Here is a 24,281-nt window from a genome sequence, read left to right on the forward strand (position 1 = left end):
CAATATTGTGTGTAGTCGGGCATAGACAAAATACACTACTATAGTATATATTGTCTCAATGATTGGTTGGTTGTAGTACTCTTAGCCTTCAATGTGATTATAGATGAGGTCCTTTGGTTGATTGGTTCGAAACATATTGAAATATGTTAGTTAAACACTCCAAAATCTATGTTTTTTTTGGCTTTGTTTGTGTTGTTTTTTGCCTCTTAAAAAACGAAGAAAATGATGTGTGCCATGAAGGTCTATGTGGTTTTGAAGGTCTTACTTTGGGCTTGGTAACAAGGGCTTCGACACTCGAACTTGCCCTGTATCGTGATAGGGAGTGTGCTCGGGGTGCTACTCCCAAAAACCCATTGAACTTATTTGATTTGCCAAGTACTCTCAAAGTTTGAGTTTGCAACATACACTTCCGAGTTTGTCTATAAGTCTTCATCTACAATATTGTCATTAGTTTGGATACTCTTCCCTAATGTTACTTGATATATACTTGTTTTCCTTGTCGTTTGGAAGACGAACTTTCCTTTTGGAAGGGATACATTTTGGGCTTTGTTGGTTGGATGGTTCTTTTGTGGTCATTGTTTTGTTCTCAGTTTTGGGTACCATAAATTGCTTGGGCTTGTGGACGTCATTAAAAACCTTCATTTATTCATTCATTCATGACTATTATTATGTTCGATAATATGGTTTATCTGACCATGTATTATTTTTTGTTGGCTTCGGGTAGTTATAAGTGTTAGTTGGTCAATGGTTGTGTTCCTCTTGGCAACCGTTGGGTCTTTTAAATAGATTGTTGGGCCTTTGATCCTTGCCTGATCATCTCTAGTTTTCTTTTGTAATAATTTCATTTGTGAATAAAGATATACTTTACTCTTGTATTTGGCTAAGTTGTCAATTTGAGTATGGGTATGGGTACGAGATTCAGATTTGGGTATGTGGGTACGACACTTCTTTTTTTCCTTGGGTACGGGTACAGGTGCGTCCGTACACACACATACATATATTATGCATATCAAACATCACAATTATAAAATTTAACTAAAACTGTATTAACTATAAGAAGAGTGATACTCATAAATCCATAATTGCCAATAAATAAAATGTTTAAATACCTCATAATATCATATTCATCATTCACAAAAATGATAATATTCAAGTCTCATGTCATTACACCATGAAAATTCAAATTACAAGCCATATTTAATATCCATATTCATCTTCATCAGAAGCATCAAGGTCAACATTTGGTTCAACTTCATCTGAACCACAATCCATTAGATTGCCACTCCCACTAGCTACGTGTATGTTATGTGCAAGAGCTGCCTCATGCTCATCTTTAGAGACTTGGGCAAGCCATGCAACTATAGCATCTAAATCAGCACACTCAGGGGCTAGATTCCAATTCCTTGTCACACCCTCATTGTATTCTGGTTGCTTATGTGACAATAGATAGAGGTTGGAGTGTATGTAGAGTTAGACAAAATCCTCTACTTTTTTGCACCCAAACAATTGTGCTTGACCAAGTGAATGGAGGAGTATGCACTCCAATTCCACTCAGCTGAAGAACTTGCAATTTGTTGAGTTTGCATACAACATTTAGTTAAAACATAAATTATAAAATAAAAATATTTAAATATGATATCGAATGAAAAACAAAAAAATAAAAATGATACATACTTGGGAGAGAATTTTAATTGCAAGAGGCTGCAAAAAAATGGAGTCTTGACCATGTACATTCCACCACTAATCATATATTTGGCATGAAGAGCAGAAACATCATGATTTTTTGAAGACACGAATTGGCCAAACTCACTCAAGACAATATTTCGAGTTTCATCATTTGAATGCATCTTTCTAAATGTAGCCTTATAGCTAGCAACACCATTTGCATCTCTATATGGTGCCACCCTCTTTGGCAATGCAAGTATCTCTTTACTATAATACCTTGGTGACAAAGAAAATGCTAAGAGATGTAAGAGGGTAGTCATCTTGTTCCACGGTCAATAATAATTTGTTGCACAACTTTGAAAAATGTATCCATTAGGTCATGTTCCTTGGTCTCTATTATTGCTCTTATTTTCTTCACCATGGATTCCATGCCATCATAAACTTTACCGAAACATAGGCGATCAATATGAGTATACCTAATCATGCTCATGATGGGCTCAGTGAAACTCAAAACATATTACACATGATACCACCACTCATCATCAAGGATTCGTTGCTCTTACTTTCTAGTCTTTTTCTGTGTTTGACTGCTTCCATACACTCCATAAGGTGTTGATAACCATTGCACTCAAGGCCTCTCGCACCTTCACAAGTCATCGTTAGATGATTGTGTGAGATGCAAATCGTGTTTTGGCAACCTAACATGGCATAAAAAAATACACCTCATTTATCAATTATAAAAAAATAAAAACAAAAAAATTAAGAAATAAAATTTCAATTACCTTCAACAAATCCAACTTGGAGAAGGTCCTGAATATGGCTTGTGACATGTGATGATTAGTCACAAACATTTAAATCTCCTCGGCCTTTGTGTAAACTTGTTTAGCCCAATCAATTTGTGTGCCAATCTTTTGCATGATTAAATTGAGTGAGTGGACTGCACATGGTGTCCAAAAAATGTGATTATATGTAGCCTCCACTATAGACCCAATTGCCCTACAATTTTTAGCATTGTCCGTTATGACTTGGACAACATTTTGAGGCCCCACCATCTCAATGGATTCTATGAGGATATTGGCAATGAAACTTGCATCTTTTACTTGCTCCTCACAATCCATTTCCTTCAAAAACATCGCCCCTTTAGGGGATACTACTATAACATTGATCAATGGCCTATTTTTGCAATCTTTACATCCATAAGAAATGATAGACACACTGTTTCCGACCATGTATCTTTGTTCGCTCTCAATTTTGTCTCTACTAAAGTTTTCTCCTTTGCCAATAAGGTGATTCGCACCTTTTCGTACCTGGGACTAACATAATTAGGAGGTGTATTGCAAAGGGTATTCACCATCTTCTACCAATAAGGTGTTCTAACAATGCTGAAAGGAAGCCGTTTGCCATAAATGCAACGAGCAACGCTTTGATTTGCAACATTCTCTAGTTCAGAAGGTGGTGGCATTGGCATGAAAGGATGTGGGCCAACCGATTTTGTGAAGCCACTAGGAGGCCTCTTTGAGCTTGTCTCGGCAAGAAGATGATTAGACTTTGATTTGTCTTTTCATGTCAGCTTCTTCTTGTTCTCTAATATAATCCAGGATTAGACCTTGTGGCAGCCCTTTGCCATCTAACCCCATACAAGATTTTATTTTGTGTCCATGGATGACACTTAAGTGACATTTCACTCGATAGTATGAGCTCATATATTTCATGCTACAATGATTACACTGCCAAAGAAAACTCCCACCACCATACTGTTGTGACGTTTTCACACATCGCCCCATTAAAATGGGGACCCCCTTTTTTCGCTTTTGTTTTGCCTGTTCTTCTCTCTGCTTTTAGGGTTTTGAGTGAGTGAGTGAGTTGTCTGGGCTAAGGCTAAACCTTAGGGGTTTCTTTTAGATATTTTTCAAGCTGAGTCCAGTCAGATTTTGAAAGTTATTAAGCGTCCTCCCGAGGATTGAGATTGACTCAATAAGATGAGTCTGTCAGGAAGTCAGATATGTCTCAGGTTAGGTCTAGTTAGGGTTTTTTTTTGAGGGAAAATTCAAATTTTGTTTAAGTGTTAGCATTTTGAAGATGAAATTGTATATTCTTGCCTAGGTAAATTTTGATCAAATTTCAGAGGCAGGATGATTCCTGAAACAGAAAAAGTGCTCCTGTCCCTCTCCAAGGGACCAGGGCGAATTTCATTCTAAGTGCAATTTCTTGTTTTGCGAGGGCTTGCTAACTGATTCCTGGCCTTGAAGATGACCTAACTCCGCCTTGTGAAATGTTTGGAGACTTAAATTTTGAATATTTTAGCCAGAAAGGACAAAAGTGCTCCCGTCCCTCTCCAAGGGACCAGAGCACAAATGTTATTTTATGCATATTTGTCACTGACTTTTCTATTTTGTTTTGTGCAAGGTCTTCCGGAATGATAATTGGACATGACTTGATACTTTTGAAGATTTTGAAGGCATGAAAATGGTGAATTTTGAAGGTTAGTGCTCCCTTCCCTCTCCAAGGGACCAAGGCAAAGTGCTCCCGTCCCTCATTGAGGGACCAGGGCGAAAAGACTTATTTGAGCCATTCTTGGCCTTGTTTGGTCAAATCGAAACATCAAAGGCATGGTGAAGGACGAAACGAACATGATAAAGCATCCAGACTTGATTGAAAACAATAAAATGATGAAGTTTTTGCCTAGAAGGTAAAAAGTGCTCCCGTCCCTCACTGAAGGACCAGAGCACTTTTCTTTATATGCACAATTTTAGACCTTTATTGGACATTAACTTCTATTCATAGCATGAAGTAAAATGAAATCTTCCCTAGCAAAGGAATTTCGAGGTGAAAAGTGAGACAATTTGGCTTAGAGGGCAAAAAGTGCTTCCGTCCCTCATTGAAGGACCGGAGCACTGAATTTCAAATTCGCACTATCTTTGCAAGATTAAAGTGATTTTATGATTTGAAGAAGTTAAGAGAAGCATGTTTTGTCCATTGAATATAATTTAAGCAGTTCACGAAGGAGTAAATCAACCCAAATGACAAAAAGTGCTCCCGTCCCTCACTGAAGGACCATGCCACTTTTTCAAGTTTCTCTTCTTTGTTTGATATTTTATGGCAAAACTTGACTTGGATGGGAAGGACGAATGATGTTTTATGCCTTGGACGCAATTGAGAGGTTTAAAGAACAAAGAAATACACCAAGATGCAAAAAGTGCTCCCGTCCCTCTCCAAGGGACTAGAGCGATTTTCCAAAAAAGTGTAAATCTCCTGCAAGGCCAAGGCAAGTTTGTGATTGAAATGAATGGAAGAGGACATGATTAGCCCATTGAAGATAATTTGGGAAGCTAGCAAAGGACGGATAAGCTTGAAATTGAAAAAGTGCTCCCGTCCCTCACCAAGGGACCAAGGCGAAGTGCTCCCGTCCCTCACTGAAGGACCAGAGCACTTAACATGTTATCTCGCCTTTCTCGCCAATTTTGGACAAATTGAGGCCAAGGCGCAAGTTTGAAAAAGTGTTTAAAATGCCTTGAAGTGGAATTGAGATGCGAGAGTTGCAAATTTTGACGACAACTGGCAAAAGTGCTCCCGTCCCTCACCCAGGGTCCAGGGCGAAAATGTCCTAAAGGCACCGTCCTCCTAAAAATCAAGTGAATTAAACTCAAGACTCCAATTAAAATGCCATTTTAAAATGCCTAGATGAAGTTTTGAACGTGAAAATGAGGAATGCAAGGCCTAGATTGAGAAAAGTGCTCCTGTCCCTCTCCAAGGGACCAGAGCGAAGTCATTGGCATTCATTATTTTTTTGCCATATCCCAACATTACTATCCTCCAAATTGCATTAGATTGCAAATTGCTAACTTTGGAATATTTGAAAAAATTAATTAAATTGGCATTTAATAAATTGATTTTAGGCCTTAAAAAATCGAACTTTTATTGTGAAGGCATTTAAAATTAATTTTTTTTAAATTAAAAAATTAAATGTGGAGCGCACAAGGCATTATTTGCCTTTATTTGACAAGTCGGCCTACTCCTTTTGAGGTTTTATTTATTATTTCACCTTTTATTTGCAAGGTCGGCCTCATGGGTAAGTGGAAGGTGAGGACTCTATATATTGGAGGTGTTGTTTCACAATTCAAACCATTCAATCATCCTTTCAAGTGCGAATTTGGAGAGCAATTTGAGGAGCAAATTCCAGAGGAGTGGAGCGAATTTCTACTAAATGTGGAGAAGCTAGTGGAAGGTGAAATTCTTTTGAAGCTAGAGGAGGCTATGATCTACACTTTGCCTAGCGAAATTCATCTATTTTTTTTGCATCATTTCTTAGAGTTTAATACTCAAGAGAAGGTATGAAGAGTTACTTTTTTGAAGTTCTTATTCAAGACTTATTGTGATCCTATTGAATCTAAGTCTTGAAAATCCAATTTCCATTCATTATTAATTTGAAAATGTATAGTTCTTGATTTATCATGACTTTTTCAAACTAATATCTTAAGTTTTACCTTTGAAAGGTCTTAAATTTCATGCTTTGAGGTTTGATGCTCAAAAGACTAACATTAATATTTTGTGTAGGCATCAAATGGAGATCCCGGAGTTGGAAAATCAAGCCAGATCAAGGGCGACCTCCTCCAGTCTAGCATTGACAAGGACGGCCTTCTTCAGTCAAGCGTCATCAAGGGCGACTTCTCCAATCCAGCATTCCAAGGCGAGGTACATCATCATCATGCAAATCAAGGACACAAGAAGTCAGAGCAAAGGGTTCGTTGAAGAAGCAGATAGTTCCAGATGAATTAATTAAAGCTAGCTTCTCAACAACATCAAATTGAATATCTACCAAGTTACAAGTGTCAGACGAGGTGGCATCCTAGTCATCACTCCTCCAGTCGGATTGATCCACCTCAACAATGTCCAGATTCAATGTACCCAACTCATGGGAGGTGGCACAAACTTCTATGTACCTACCCCAGCTATCCATTGGTGGAATTTTCCAGAGAGGACATGTGTCCAAGCAATACAATTATTTCATTGGTCAAGCATTAAATGTTATGTAATGGTTGTAACAAACCCTAATTAAGGGTTTTCATTGTTGAATCTTGGCCATTGATCTCAAATTGATCTTAGCCATCAAATTATATTAAGGGCACTATATAAGCCCTGGCATTTCATTTGTAAAGGAAATATATAGAAGCAGTTAATAGAAGATAGATAGAGAGTAGTTAGAAGGTGATTAGCTAGTTGATAGAATAGCAATTAGAGTAGAGTAGAGAGAGAAGGCAAAGATTGTTGCCAAGATGTTGTTGTAAAAGACTTGTAACTTCATTGAAGAAATGGTGAAATTTATGGGTCGATTCGACAATTTGCATGGTCTTTATACTTCTCATATTTGATTTCATGTTATTAGATGAGTGGAAGAAATGTGCTTGATTGATGGTGGAATTCGTATATCCATCCTACTAGCAGTTTGTTGATTGCAGACTTGCCTTGTGTAGTCAACTGGAATCGTTCAGCTTAAGCTTAACTTCAATTGTCGCTTCTTCATTGATATGCATCAACCTGATGGTGTCTATGCCTGCAGTGATGATTTGAACATCATAAGCTTTCCTTCGAAGATCGCACTAACCTTGTGGAGATGGTCCTGGGATGTCAAAACAAGACTTAGTTAGAATTTCATCAAAGATCAATCATTGCTCCTACATTCCTTAGTATTAGGATTAGATTCTTTCCTCGCCCTCATCTTTTTTCCTTTTTTTTTTCAAGTCAAAGCTAGTAAGAGCTTGTGTTCCAGCAATATTCAAAGCAGATCAGACGTTCAATCATCGAATGTAAGTCCCCTTGTGATTCCAGCAAATCACATCATACCACAGAGAGCTTATCCACACGTAGAGACCCTACATACAAGAACCTTGAAGTCATCCCGATTGAACCTTTTCGCGACATCTTCAGCATTCAGAGGCTTTATTCAAGAGAGGATAAGGTACCCTTGGGTATTTTATTCTGTGTTTGATAGTGTACAAAATACACATCAACACATACATTTTCTTAATCATTGTTGTATAACGCCAAAGTGGCAAACCTGCATCAATTCTAAAAGGGCTCTCTTCATTTCAGCCCCAAGCAACTAAACTAGAACTTCCACTTGCATCCATTATGTATGAATAATGAACCTAAAATGGAAAACTCAAAACATTATTGAAAAAAATTGAAAAACATTTGGCATTATAACCCCTTATAATGCATGCAAACTACAAAGTGTAAAAAAAATATTCAAAACTTCTTAAAAATAAAAATAAAAGAACTTTAAAAATCTTGAAAAAATGAAGATTCACTCACCTTTGATGGCTAAATATTCCTTCTCCAATGATTCCCAACCCTTTGGTGTGTGTTTCACTCGTAAAATTCACCTTCAAAATAAGGTTGGAGGAAAAACGTGGTGAAAGATGCAAGTATTGTGATGAAAAAAGAGTGAAATGAGCAAATGGAAGCATACACAGGGAAAAATTAGGCTTTAGCATGCTTTTTTATATTTTTAAAGTGTTTTTTTTTAAGTGGGACCCATTTTTGGGCATCCATGGGGTTGGAAACGGCTGGGTATGCTCGAGTTCGGCCCAACCGAAGCCCCCAGTGAATCTGGGTGCTTGGGTTGGACCCTAAACAAATCTAGCTTGTGCTCGAACCCGTTTCACACCCATACCCGGACCCAACAATGTAGGCACAATTTTTGGTAACATAGGTATTTGGTGTTCATTGTCATCTTTATTATTAACTCATGTATTCATTTTATCAAATAGAGCAGTAAACAACATGTTAAGTGAAAAGCGTTTAAGTGTTGCACTTTTTAGGTGGCTATGCCAATAGAAAACCATGACAAAGAGGTGGCAAGAATGTTATGTAATTGTGATAGGCATGTAGGTAAAAGAAAATAAAGAAAATGTGCTTTTTAAGTGGCAAAGTCACCTTATAAACGTGACAAAGAGGTGCAAATCGACTTATGAAAATGTGACAGATTAAAATATGAAGAAACATGCATTTAAACTTTATCAATCACAATAGCATCAATCACTAAATTCCAATAATCATGCAAATGAGAAGAACACAATATTTACATGGAAACCCTAATGGGAGAAAACCACAATAAATTAATGCTTTTATACAATTCTTCTTTTACAAAGATTGTAGGCACCAACCCCTAACTTAGTTTGTAAGCACCACCCCACTGGAAGCACCAACTCCCATTTCTGAATTTGTAGGCACCAACCCCTATTGCTAAGCACCAACTTAGCAAGAGACACCAATCTCTCCTTTAGGAAGCACCAACTTCCTAATCAAGTTTCCACCTTTGAACGTTGCTTCTACAATAGATGGTGAACAATTCAATTTCTTCAACTCTTAGACCTTCCTTCTTGTATTTTACTCCTTCAATGGATGATGATCTTCTCACAGATTTGCCTTTACTTTTCTTCTTTAATCTGCATAAGATGGTCTTCTCAATTCTTCATATGCTCACTTCATAAATCTACCTTTAAATAATTTTTATATACTTTCCATATATATATATAGACTTTCTGGTATATATTTATATGATTCTTCTCTATCAATCAACACTCACACTTCTCCTTTTAGATCTGCATGTATTCCTTATCAAATCTACATATATTCTTCAATACAAGTCTGATGCAGTCTTCATAATTATCTGCCGTGTCTTCTCTATATCAGAAGTTATCTTATTTAATGCCTGCTCTCAACTTGGTGTGTATCTCTATCTTATCTTCACACTTACACAAGACTCAAATTCCATTTTTAATTACTATACATATCTTCATATTCTTCTGAAAGAATGCGACTCTCTTTAAGGGACATCATGTTTCTCAAGATAGGCGTCTCTTACAAATAAATACTCTTTCATTCAAATATAATCAAATTTAATATCCTTGACCTGATCGCACTTCTTTGACCAATATATATTTTGTCTTACCCTTAACAAATTACTAGCTTTTAAATCAATTACTTGTTTGTTTATAACATATTTTTTGGATGTTTTTCTATATTGCACCAATTCATCTTTTAAGTGTACCTTTTATTGACTGCACCTTAACATGTAAAATCGCATCTGTATTTTTAGAATTTGTAACTCTTGTGATTAATGTAATCGCTGTTTATTCTTATTCCTATAATCGCTGACTTTATTTGTCTTACTTTATTAATAAACTCAAGTATTTGTCCTTTTGTAGAAGCTGTCTTATAAACTTAGCCGCTGCCATATTTCTTGTGAATAAGACAAGAATAATACAAAGTGAATAAGACAAATTTGTCTTATTTGATTTATTTATTTTTTGTCTTATTTGACTTTGTTTTATATGCTATCTTTATATGAAACTTAATCGATGCTTTTGTAAATCTTCTATCTGCCTTTTAAAGACAATCATTGCTCCTTGAATGTTCATCACTGCTCTTCAAAGTAAATCGCTTCCTTATTAATCTCTGAATCTGCTGCTTAATTCTTAATTGCTGAAGTGTAATCTCTGTGTGACACTATAATCACTGCTTATTCAACTATTATCAAACACCACTGTCTTATTAATATCAATATTGCTCTGTATTATATATATCACTGTCCATATTAACATAAACCCCATATTCACATTTGACATCACTGTTTCCTTTAAAATACCATTGTTCTGCATTCATACATCTTGTGGATGCCAAGGTATAATTGACCGGTATAGGTTGGCCAGGACAATACTTAATGTGTTTTTCTTTTCATAAGACTTTACTCAGGGCTGCCATCTTGAAGTTGGCCATTAAAAAAATGAATGCTTTGTGCATCACAAATAAGAACAGCTTCAACATATGATCTGATAATGATGGCTTTCTATAGATCTTCTCTAAGTAGGTTGCCATAAATAATGTTGCTCTAATCTTTTTCTGTCATCAATATATATATATATATATATATATATATATATCTCCTTTGATGCAAGTGGCTTTTTGATATCAATGACAAACATTATCTTTTTACCTTTGACATCAATGACAATTTCCAATTGACCCGTGACATCAATGATAACATTTCCAACAGAAGGGAGTAAAACAACTTAATAGTGGTGCGCACATTTCAGCTACCATTGCCACTTGAAATTTCCTACAATCACAGTTTCCATTTGGCTTTGCCATTACAAAACTTCCCCAAGTGCAAGAACATCCAAATTCAAGTGTTGTGCATAATCTCATGGATAAGGCTTCAACACCTTTCATAGGCTGTAGAAAAAGAATGCCATATTTCAAAGACAAAAGATTTGACTAAGTTGTGAGTCAAAGTCATTTTAGATTATTGAAAATGATTTAGTCACAAAGGTTTCTGTTTTTCTAGAGGGGATAAAGATTAACTTATATTTAGGTCTTCGTTAAATATTTGTTTTACGATTAAATTGCTTTGAGGATTGTTTATCTCCTCTTTTTAGAAGCTAGGGATAGGGTTACTTTAAGGCATAGTTACAAGACTCTGCGAGTCTTGGCAAGACTCGCCGAGTCCCGAGGTGGGTCGCCTCTGCCGAGGCCAGGCGACCCCGGACTCGGACTCAGCCGAGTCTGGCCGAGTCTTGGCAGACTCGCCGAGGCCCGAACCCTGGACTCTGCTGCCCAAGCAAAAAAAAAAAAGCAAAAGAATTTAAAATGTGTTTGTTTTAAATGAAACAAGAGGTAAATAGTTTTGACACAAAGAGGAGAGAAAAAGAGGGTTTTGAGCAAAAAAATATAGGCATTGAAGAGCAGACCAGCAAATAGATTGAAGAGGAGTTTGCAATTGTTGATTGTTTGTGCAAGTTTGTAGCTTGCATTTAAAGGTGTTAAAGAAGGATTTGGAAGAGGTTTGTAGCAAATTTATAGAGGTAAGTTACCTTTTTTTGTTATTTTTTTATTTTCTTATTTACATATTTCCTTTTTTTTGTACATTTGTTTTATTTTTGTTTTATTTTATATTGATGGAAAAAATATGAAAGTTGAAACCCTAGTTTTGTTTTTTCTTTCTATTATTTATTTTTAAGTTTTAATTTATTTAGAATAAGAGACATCATGCTGATTTTTTTCATTTATAATATATTACAGCATAATGTCTCAGCCTTTCGGTAGTAGAAATGGTGCCCCAAAGGCAGCCCCGGTTAGAAAGGCTTGGAAACATGGCATCCCCGGTTCAAAAAAGGAGAAGTAACATGTATTCATTGCAAAACAAAATATAATGGGGGAGGTATTAACCGGTTGAAATATCACATTGCACAAATAGAATGCCATGATGTCAAACCATGCAAACTAGCACCCCCTGAGGCTATACATAAAGTGCAAGCTCAATTAGAGGAATTTGAAGAGAAAAAAGAATTAAAAAGGAAGCAAATGGAAGAAATGGCAGCCATTGGTGGAGAGGCTTCTTCAAATCCTCGGCCTCCATTTCCTGCATCTACAAGTAGTGGTAGTGCAAGTGTGAGCATTGGGCCTCATATTTGTAAAAATAAATCTACATTAGACTCACTTTCTGTTCCACGCATGACTCCGGGTGCCTAACCATCGCTTGAGAGCATGGGTTGGAATAAGGAGAAGCATGATGCTGTGAAAGTAGCAATTGGAGACTTTTGGCTCTACAACAACGTTCCATTTCATGCAGCGATGTATTCATTAGTATTTTGATTTCTCTGTCTTAAATTTTTTTTCTTTTAAGAAATTGAAAATTTAATAGTATGCCACATTCATTATTTTAATTTTTAAAGTTACAAGTAAAACTTAATAGTTAATAGTAAATACTTATTCCGTTTATTTAATTTGTTTTAGGTCTCCATACTGGCAAATTATGGTAGATGTCATTACTGCTTGTGGTCAGGGGTTCAAAGCCCCTAATGATGAGGAGATAAAAGGCCCTATTTTGATTCAAAAGGTGGTTGATGTTAAAGCCAAAATTGCCGAGCAGCGTGAGATATGGAGGAGGAAGGGTTGCACCATCATGACTGATGGTTGGACTAACAGAAGAAATAGAACACTGCTGAATTTTCTTGTTTCCTCATCTGGTAATTGTACTTTGTATTTTGTAAAGTGTATTTGTTATTGATTTAGTGATTAAGTTTTTTAATTTTTATTTTACTAAATCGTTTTTTTTCTTTCTTAGGTAGCACGGTGTTCTTGAAGTCAATTGATGCTTTAGGGAATATAAAAAATGTTATCTCTGTGGGGTGATGGAGGAAGTGTTGGAGGACGTAGGTGAGGAGAATGTGGTGCAAATAGTAACAGATAATGCAGCAAATTATGTTGCTGCAGGTTAACTTCTTATGGAGAGGCATCCCACCTTGTTTTGGACCCCTTGTGCTGCTCATTGCATTGACCTCATATTGGAGGATCTTGGCAAAATTCCATGGATTAAAACATGTGTAGAGACTAGTAGGAATATTTGTAAATACATATACAATCATACTTGGGTCCTCAACCTTATGAGAAATTCCACAAATAAATAAATGTTGTCGGGAATAATCATTATGTTATGTTGTCATATTATGTTTATGTTGTCGTCGGTAATAATGAGTTACGGCGGTCAGTTAGTTAGCCGACAGGTAGGTAGTTGGAGTCGCGACGGTTGTGTCGTAACCCTTCGGGTATTATATATTGTGTACCTTTTCTTCGAAGTAGGATCATGTTAGTCGTGTCAGATGTAATGTTATAAGCACTTATTGTACATGGACTGTGGAATTAATATAGAGGTTGGTTATTTAATATATTTCCATTATGTTCTGTGCATTTACTTTTTGCATTTAACCGTTTACCTGAGAGGGCAAACAATAAAGAGTTGGCTCGTCCAAGAATTACCCTATTTGCAACAAATTTTATCACGTTGCAATCCTTGCTTCAGTCCAAGGCCGGATTGAAATGCATGTTTGTAAGTGAGGAGTGGACAACATCATCATATGCAAAGACCACTGTAGGGATTGAGATGGATGATCAGGTTTTTGATGAGCATAGTTTTTGGCAACTAACCAAGGAAATTTTGTGGGTAATTAACTATTATATTTTTGTTCTCATTTCCATTTCATTTCCTTATTTTTATTCACACTTGTTTGTGTAAAACTTAAAACTTAAAGCTTAATGTTTCAAGTTTCAACTTGCGATCACAGTTCATAGAGCCTCTTGTTGTTCTCCTATGAGTTGCTGATGGAGAGAAGCCTGCAATGGGCTACATTTATGAGAGCATGGATAGGGTGAAGGAGGCCATTAGAGCCATTTATTCAGGGAATCAGGCCAAGTATGGTCCCATATGGGAGGTCATTGATCGACGTTGGCACAATATGCTTCACAGCCTATACATGCAGTTGCCTACTACCTTCATCCAGCATTCCAATTTCGCCCGTATTTCAAGGCCGATTATGAGGTGTCGAGTGGGCTCTACGAAGTTGTAGAACGAATGTCACCTAATTTATCAGTTGGAGCACACATAGTCTGTGAGGTAGAGATGTTTAGGAATGCACAAGGAGACTTTTTCTCACGAGATATATGCAAACATAACCAGACACAAACGATGCCAAGTAAAAATCTATTCAAGGCATAGTTTAAAATTTAAATCTTAAACTTTTCTATCTATGATTCTATTACCATTATCATAAGCTCAAAGTTATAGAATAGAAATGATTTTTTTTTTTTTGGTTTCAGATGCATGGTGGGAGATGTTTGGCAATAAGGTGCCAAATCTACAGAAGATTGCAATTTGTATCTTGAGTCAGCCATGTAGTGCTTCCAGATGTGAGCGCAATTGGAGCATGTTCGAGCATATTCACTCCAAAAAGCGTAATAGGTTGGCGGCGCAAAGGTTGAATGATCTTGTGTTCATTACAACCTTCGTCTCCATCACAGACAGATCTTGGGCACTGACACATCTCTTATCACTTTAGAGGAGGTTGATCCACAGGCAGAGTGGAACACTAAGGTTGATGATCCTGTCTTTAGTGATGAATACTTATAATGGGTTAATCAAGTGGATTGAGAGGCAGAGGCAGTAGCGATAGCAAAGGAGGAGGCTAGAGCACGAGGAGACCCATTGGAGGACCCGAAGACCAAGGATGATGTGGATGTCACTGAGGCTAAGCCTGAGCCTCAAACACAGGCAGAGATCATGGCTACAGAACATTCCAGGACCTATCTTAGGCGCACACATAGGACAATTGCGAGGTCAAGTGATCAATGATATTGGCTCCTCTGAGCCTTAGACTTCTAGGCTCTAGCTTTTATGTTGAACTTGATATATGTTTTGAACTTTTGATGACATGGATTTCATATTCCATGAATTTTGTAGACATTTGACACTATTTATATTTCTAATGTGTTATTTAGTTTAGCTTATTTCCTTCAACTCAAGCCTAAAATTTGCATTTATACTTATGTGATCAATGTAAACTTGTGTATGTGCTTCTATTTGACGAGATTATTGTGTTTTTAATGTTTATTTATTAAAGCATGCATGAAACAGGTTTTAAATCCTCAAAAAAAATTGGATTTCTTGGGTTTTTCAATTTGCCGAGTCTTGGCCGAGTTTGGGCACCGAGTCCGAGTCCGAGTCAAAAATCAGCTTGCCGAGTCCGAGTCTTGTAACTATGCTTTAAAGAAATGCTTTTATGGGAATATTATATTATTATTTATTTTAAGAAGCTTTTACTTGAGAGCTTATAAATAAGTGCTTTGAGCACATAATTTGTAATGATGATTGATAGTAGATTTATGCCACAAGATTGTTAGTGAATGTTGGTGGAAGTCACATTTATTGTTGAATCTATGTGTAAATTGAAAATAGATTGTTTTGAGTTACACTTTGCATTCACGAAATTCTTCTATTTGAATTGTAGCTTTGAATGCAGTTTAACTATTTCCTTCATGAAATCTTGTGGTGTTTAGGTGTTTAAGCGTACCTTGCTGATGTAGATTGGTTGGTCATTAATTTAGCCTATAGTCAGCATCCATCTTTGTTTTTCCTTCAAATTTGTGTTGCAATCAAATAGTATTCTATGCTATAGCCAATGCAAAGTTGAATTCATTGTTCATGCTTGATAATTTATTATCCTTAAATCGGAAAATCTCGTTGCAAGGCTTGACTATCAATAGTCTTGCACTTGCATCCAAGGTAAAAACATAATCAATCAAATATCTACACTAAATGCAAAACCCCCCATGAAATCTTGTACAATTTGTGTATGTGTAAATTCTTAGTTTTAGGTTTAGTTTGATTTTAGGGAGCTTCCCCTTAAAGTTGAAGAATGGTTTTATTGTACACATTGTTCCACTTTGTGTTGTCTCAAAAAAGACAAATTAAAACGTTAAAAGTTTTTGACAACTCTTAAGGGAATGAGATCAATAAGTTGAGCTTGCAAGCAAGAACTCTTATCATCATAGATTAAGATCTTTTCATCCTAGCTAATAAGGTATACATTAGATAATGAAGGAAGGTAGAGCTTCTTGATCCTATTTTTTAGATGCCCATTCAAGTGAGGGTTCATCTCATAGTTACAAGACTCGGACTTGGCAAAAATTTGGCCAAGACTCGACAAATTGAAAAACCAAGAAATTTGAAGATTTTTAAGGATTTAAAACCTGTTTCATGCATCCTATAATTAAATAAACCTTAAAGACACAATAATCTCATCAAATAGAAGCTACTTTGAACACATACACAAGTTTACATCGATCACATAAGCATAAATGCAAATTTTAGGCTTGAGCTGAAGGAAATAAGCTAAACTAAATAACACATTAGAAATATAAATAGTGTCAAATGTCTACAAAATTCATGGAATATAAAATCCATGGCATCAAAAGTTCAAAACATATATCAACATTTAAACTAGAGCCTAGAAGTCTAAGGCTCAAAGGAGCCAATATCAATGATCACTCGACCCTGCAATTGTCCTATGTGTGTGCCTAAGATAGGTCCTAGAACGTTCTGCAGCCATGATATATGCCTGTGTCTCAGGCTTAGCCGCAGTGGCGTCAACATCCTCATCCACATCATCCTCAGGCTCGGGGTCCTCCAATGGGTCTCCTTGTGCAAACAACCCTCTACCTTCCTCTATGGTGCTAATAACTACATCTTTTGGCTGAATTAAATGTTTGAGTTTACCTTTCGCATTAAAAAATTTATTGGCCAGCTCTTCTTCACTAAATGATGCCATGCTTACAATTTAAACAGTCTGGCAAGATACTCTGCCCTAATATCACTGTAAAGAGCCTACCAAATTTTGACCCAACTCTATGCTCCAACTCAACTATATAATTGATTAGGCAATTTATCAAATGGTTTTCTAGTTCTTCTTACAAGGTATTTTCTGATTGGAAATGCTTGCTCATAAACCTAAATGATTTGAAATTTGTTTACATCATAATAACATTTTATTGCTTTCACACACAAGGATACAACAATAATTTATTAAAACAAACAATTTTTATTTTTTTTTGCTTTATGGGTCTTGTTGGGCGCAAAGTCTTAGGCTCAAGACTCGGTGAGTTTGCCAAGTCTGATAGACTCTGAGCAGACCCGGCCAGACTCAGCCGAGTTTGAGTCTAGAGTCCTTTGGACTCTACAGAGTTGACCCGCCTCTGGACTTGCAGAGTCTAGGCCAAACTCGTAGAGTCCTATAACTTCATCTACAACATTTGTTAGAGATCTCACTAATATTTTGGTGAGAAATCTAGATCTTGACAAAGAGCCACTTTAGGCAATAAGTGACAATGCCCATGATGGTGACCTATCACCACTTGCATTACTGTGTGGAACCAATATTGGTCCCTTAGCAGCTGTAGCTCACTATAATTTTCCACCAGCCTCAAAGGTTTTTTTCCCAAAATTCCATGGTGATGGCACACAACATCTCAATGAACATATCTTAGCATTCATCATTGCTTGCAACATCCTAGGAATGGCACATGAAGATGTTGTGGTCAATTTTTTTGTTGAAAGTTTGGTTAGAGTAGCAAAATGGTTCCATCATTTTATTGTAGGTTGCATCACCAACTTGAAGACCATGCACGTGAAGTGCTTATCACACTTTAAATTGTTTGAGGATGGTCACTTTCTTTTTGCCTAACTTTCTAATGCAAAGAAGGACAGTAATGAACCCACGAGAGAGTTTGTCACAAGATTCAACCAACTTGTTGGGAGAATCAACAATTCTTTAAGGCCTCCACAAATTTTTTTGAGCTGTTTTATAAACACTCTCCCATCAGAAATTGCTTTCATAATCATAGAAATTGATGAGCTCAAAGAAGTTGAGGACTGAATGGTCAAACTCAAAGATGACATGATCACTATTGGCAAAACTAAAAAAGACTCAATTAGGTAGATGTTCCCTAATTCGACAGCTCCCCTTCTACAACAAGTGGAAACTACGGTGACCAACATGAAAAGGCAATTTCAGCAAAATAGTCCATCCCACTCATAGCAAGGGCAACTTCAAAGGAATAACGAAAATAATCATCTTAAATAACCTCCACTTGAACATCTTGCATTGGAGCCATCTTCTCTTTAAGCCCTCTTGAACACCTTTTGTTCCTTCCATGCAATAGAAGATTATTATGCTTAACATCGTCTGGAGATGCATCATATGATGTAGCTCTTGACAGCTTCTAGGTCAAACAATTAAAGGTTCTTGGGATGTCTTCGGGATCAACTTGATGGTGACTCTATGATAGGGTTTAATCAAGATGAACCTTTAAAAGTAATACATTTAATGTGGCTTTGCTGCTCAAATTCTTTGACAACAATTAAGACAACAAGTTGCACTTTCTAGCTGGCTTTGTCACCTAAAAGTTATGACATTTGCACTTTTTTGTTGGCTTTGCCTAGATAAATCTTTCCCAAGCACAAGAAATCAAATTCAACTGTTGGGCATAATATAATGGATAGGATTTTAACAATTTTCATAGGCTATAGAAAAAGTTGGCCATATTTCAGGCTTCAGAAGATTTTACTAAGTTCGTTGTCGAAGTAATTTCAGATTTTCGAAAATGACGTAAATGACAAAAGTTCCTATTTTTCTAGAGGGGATAGAGATGAGCCTATTTTTAGGTCTTTGCATTTGATAATTTTTTAAGGATTAAATTGCTTTAAAGTTCTTTTATTTCCTCTTTTCAAAAGATAGGAATAGAGTTACTTGAATATGGCACTTTGTATGGGGAATATTATAATTATTATTTTATCCCTAAAAGTAAATAAGTGCTTTGAGCACATAATTTGTAATGATATTTTATAGTGGACTTATGCTATAGAGATTGTTGGTCAAGTTGTTGTATTTTCACATAAAATAAACGAAGTGACATTTATACCATAGAAGCCATTATCTAGTAATTGTTAAATCTATATTTGTAATTTATTGAAGTAAACCAAGAGTAGATTGTTTTGTGTCACACTTTGCCTTAATGTAATTCATCTATTTGAATTGTAGCTTTGATTGCAGTTCAAATATTTTCTTCTTGAAATCATCTAGTGTTCAAGTGTTTATTGTTGATGTAGATTGGATGGTCTTTGATTTAGCCAGTAGTTAGCATCCATCTTTGTTTTTCCTATAAATATATGTTGTAATCAAATATTAATGTATGTTCTATTTGATCCTGTGGGTGTCAATAAAAGCATTTTGGTTAATTTTAACTCTTTGGATGGATATATTTGCCTCAAAATCACATTTTATAAAAGCCATTTCAAGAATGGTGGCTGTACAGAAAGTTGAAAATGCTGTTTAAAAGAGCACGTTTGATCAGCCAGCTAACTCAATGAATTAGTCACCCTTTGTTGCTAATTATTTTCCTTTTCCTAGCAGCATTTTACCATATATGGTTATGCACGGAGTACCATGACTGATGCAGAATTACGAAAAATTATTAGTGGTACACTGACCTGCAGGATTGATAAGAGGTAATTTTTACTTCATTTACTGCATGCCTAATTTAGAATATTGCTGATTAATGTTTTCAACATTAATATTGCCATGGTTTGTTAGAAGCAAAACTCAATTTCTAGATTCACTGAACAAGAAAGGTTTTAATAGGCATTTTAGCAATCAAGAAAATTCATGGTTTATTGAAGTTTTAACTCTTGAAGATTTTGCCCTGTCTGCAGGGAAAACTGTGGAGATAAAATGGATGAGTTTTTGCAGCGTTGCTTTTATCATTCAGGACAATACAGCTCCGAGGATAACTTTAGAGAGCTAGACATAAAATTAAAGGAAAAAGAGGTAGCTGGGTTGAATATGTCTTAACAGATTTTAGTTTGACTATCTTATGTCTGTTGTCCTGTTAACAAGCATTTCCCTTTTAGAAAGCAATATCATAATCAAATTATTTTTATCTTGAGAGGTCACTATATCTTGTGCTCAGTGTCGTCCTTTTTGATGTTAGAGTCAAGATTACATCAAACATTATTTATTCTTTTCTTCTATTTTCTAGTAGTTATCTTGTTTTTATACTATAAATTTCCTCTTTTAGAGAAAATGAGCTGGATAAGTTTTCTCTGTACCTCTAATGCTCCTGAAGTATATATAGAAGGTGATGATATCTTTCAATATGTAATAAAGAAGGATTCTGTCAATTGGAAAACCATTTTACATAGATATTTATGAAGACAACTGAAGCTATATGCGATTTTGAACATCGAAAAGAAACTAGAAGGAAGTCAGGAGGAGATGAAACTGAAGACACGACTTCAAGAAAAAACTGTCATGTAGTGCAACTCAAATATATACTGGAAGGTATATATTAGGGATTTGGAACTCCAGAAATTTAGAATCTCGTTCCTTAGATATAAAATTATAAGAAATGTAGACTAGATTGAGAATTTGGATTTTGTAGTGGAGACTTATATTGTAGACTTTTATTGAAGTGGCAGCCTACACAGTGATGGTGATCCTTGCTTAGATAGAATTCAAATTTTTAGGAAATGCGTGCATTGATCTAGAGGTTGTTGTTATGCTTGTAGATCTAAAACTTGATGTACCTATAGTTAGAAAATGGGCTTGAACTTGTGTAGTTGGATAAGATTTTTTTGGGGGACCATGTCAAAATCTATCTCCATCAAATCATTTTTATGGAATTCTAATCCTACATGTAGTTTGGAAATGATTGGGTGTGTACTGGCCCAAGCACAAAGTGTTTAGTAAATAAAATATTGCAGGGATTCCCTATGAGATTTCTATGAATGTTAATGGTGGATCAAGGAAGTAAGGGTTATGAGATTTGCCAAAGCTTCAAGAGTTTTTTGGTATATGGATGTGGGGTTATAGGTCTGTCTAGGATTAATCAAGATGGCAATAGAAGTAATAGAGGATATGGAGGAGTTATTAAAAGGGTTGATAATGAAGGGTAAATAAAATTTTAGGAAAAAAACCTAGTAGAAAATTCTAAAATGCTTATTTTTAAAGATTTCAAAAGCCTCAAGATTCAATGAAAGCTTCTAGATTAAGAGATAAACAAAAAGAACTTCTATATATTTCTTGAGATGAAGATGGTCATAATGGCTTCTTTAATGAGTTGGTGTGAATAATAGCCATTTTAAAAAGGCAAAAATGCCACAAAGGTTGGCTTTTGGTTGTTTCAAAATATTCCATTACTCAGATGCTACCACAATCGTATTAGTGTCCAAGATGACACAAGTTTTTAAGAAATGTGGGAAATGTACAAAAATAGAAACTAGAAACATTAAAGTCGCATGGCATCCTCACAATCTATTCAAAGGTTGGGGATTTGGCTAAATGTAAACAAAATATGATACGCAGGTGGATGCCAAAATGAACGCATAACATAGAGTAGAAATTGCAAAGTAGGCAATTTTGTGACTCTAAAACAAGTAAAATACACTAATTGGGAAAATGCAAAGTCCTAGGAAAGACAAAACTAGGAAAAGAACTTGGGAGTGTTAGTTTTGCACATTAGTGGATTGTTGGCAACAATGCAACAAACTGAGAGGAGGGGGGGTGTGAATTAGTTTGCTCACAAACTCTACACAACTCAAACTTAAATTTAGATCTGATAATTAACAGTAAAAGCACAGATCAACACCACGTCAATAACACACATAACACCAAGATTTTTGACATGGGAAACCCGGTTAAGGGAAAAACCATGGTGGGAACCTACCCACAATGAGATAATACCTTGTTAGGAGTAAGTGTAAATATTACAATGGGGGATGCACATGCATTTAGGCACACTGCCTAGAGCTCACTACTCAAATACAAGAAAGGTTACAACCCTGAAGAAGACTCACTGTCTTACAAGATTCGGACAACAATCCGAATTAGATGAATTGTGAAAATAGCGTCTCCCAATGCTTGTTTACAATTCTGGTTAAGCACAGATACTCAAACTCTGCTCTTCACACTTTTTATCCCTCTTTCACACTTCTCAATGTTCACACACGTAGATACATCTCACAAATGAATATTACATATATTTATACAAATCATCAACCTATATTTCAAGGTCGGCTAAACCCTCAACACAAATTACAAAATAATGACCTCACGCTACAACAACACATGCGGACCAAAACAATGTCGGCTAAGACATAGTCTGGACCCAAATCAATACCGCAACCAAGAAACACCACCAAGAATTATGCCTCGATCATCCACAACACGTTACAATCATCAAGAATGTTGCATAACACAAAGAACACCACCAGACCAAGAAAATGAGCAATAACACACACAACGATCAATGCAGACCATCAACACAGATAGGACCCAATCTAGAAACAACTGCAACATCACCACTTACTAGAATTATCATCATCGTTATATCGAACCTCAAGAACACACACTGAACTAACTGTCAAATTGAAAGATTCACTTGCGGACTTCCAAATCACAAACCATCTGAATTGAGGACACATATGAACGTTCCAAACACTGCCAAATCCGCAAACCAAGATAATGCAATTCCGGAGCAATGCGGAGCACAAACCAGCATACCAAATAACACGAACAATTGAAGAACAAACCATAATATCGGATCATATAACTCGATCAAAACATCATGTGAAACTCTGAAACATCTGCTGAATCAACTAGAGATAAGTATCTCTAAACCCATTAAACCGCAACAACTCAACTGCAACACACTGGCCAAACCAACTCATCCAATCTATTTGCAACACTGGAATACACAAAAGAATATGTTGACAGCAATGACAACACATCATTCCAGCAATATCCAACAATCTCCCCCTTTGGCATTGATGGCAACATATGAATGTGAAAAAAATCAATGCAAAGAAAGAAATCAACAACCAACAATCTCCCCTTGAGATCAGCACAGGATATAGCAGTTTTTCTCATGCTTCTCTCCCTCATAGGGTTTTTCACAAGCTTCTCTCCCTCTTTGACATCAATGACAAAGGGCATATACAACACCAATCTTGATTCTCTCACACTTACTAGGTAATCTCTCCCCCTTAGATAAACACACTCTAACAATTCTAAACATCTAAACCATACACTGACTACTCCCCCTGAGTAGCAGCCACACTCATCAATCCGGATCACAAGATATCTCTGTGAAGTCCACTGGACTAATACAACTCCATGCATCTTAGTTCTCTTCAGGAGGGGCAATCACCCCTAGCTTCTCTCTGAGATACTCAAACATATCTTTAGGCAAAGGCTTCGTGAAGATATCTGCAATCTATTCCTTTGTAGATACATACTCCAATCTGACTTCCTTCTCATCTATCAATTGAAATCCATCCAGTTGCTCAATGCAGACTTCTTTTTCCAGCTCACCATTAAGAAAGGCTGACTTGACATCCATTTGATAAACCTTGAAATCTTCATAAGCAGCATAAGCAAGAAATAATCTAACAGCTTGAATCCTAGCTACCGGAGCAAAAGTCTCCTCAAAATCAATACCTTCCATCTGAGAATAACCCTTACAAACAATTCTTGCTTTATTTCTAACAACTTCACCTTGCTCATTCAATTTATTCCGAAACACCCACTTAGTTCCAATTACATTTTTATCCTTAGGTCTGGGAACTAAAATCCATGTATTGTTCTTCTCAATCTAATTCAGTTCTTCTTCCATAGCTTTAACCCAATTTTCATCTTTACAAGCTTCATCAACATCTTTAGGTTCAATCTTAGAAATCAAGCAATACTCTTCAGCAACTCTTCTCCTAGTCATCACACCTCTATTCTTATCTCCTATAATTTGATTCTCTGAATGATTTAACCTTACATACATGGGAGTCTAAGGATTTTCATGATTTTCAGACTCTTGAACTCTTTCTTCTGCACTAGCTTCTCCTTCATTCTCGGGCTTTTCCAGAGCAATCTGCATTTGGTTTTGGGTCTACACTTGCTTTCCTCTATTTGCACTGCTAATCTGATCATCTGAATCATATCCGAAGCATCTGGGCTGATACTCATTTCCTTCATCAACCTTCACATTAGCACTTTCAACAATCTTTCTCAATCTCTTGTTATAACACCATGTTGATGTGTTTTTCATACACATGCGAACACAGAATAAAATACCTAAAGGTACCTTATCCTCTCTTGAGCAAAGTTTCCCGACTGCTGAAGATCTCGCCGAAGGATCAGTCGAGGCAACTCCAAGGTTCTTGTATGTAGGTTATC

General features: G+C 36.2%; 1 protein-coding gene across 1 annotated transcript in view; it reads left to right on the forward strand.

Annotated features, from left to right (window-relative positions):
- Nucleotides 1-24,281, forward strand: part of LOC131034096 (glucose-6-phosphate 1-dehydrogenase, chloroplastic) — a 50,714-nt gene that overhangs the window by 15,323 nt on the left and 11,110 nt on the right. Inside the window, exons 2-4 of the mRNA XM_057965467.1 lie at nt 6,224-6,357; nt 19,470-19,564; nt 19,769-19,883. Coding sequence (XP_057821450.1) covers nt 6,224-6,357; nt 19,470-19,564; nt 19,769-19,883 — 344 coding nt within the window. The remainder of the gene's footprint in view (nt 1-6,223; nt 6,358-19,469; nt 19,565-19,768; nt 19,884-24,281) is intronic.

Source organism: Cryptomeria japonica, chromosome 10, assembly GCF_030272615.1.
Source record: "Cryptomeria japonica chromosome 10, Sugi_1.0, whole genome shotgun sequence".
Classification (NCBI taxonomy): Eukaryota; Viridiplantae; Streptophyta; class Pinopsida; order Cupressales; family Cupressaceae; genus Cryptomeria; species Cryptomeria japonica.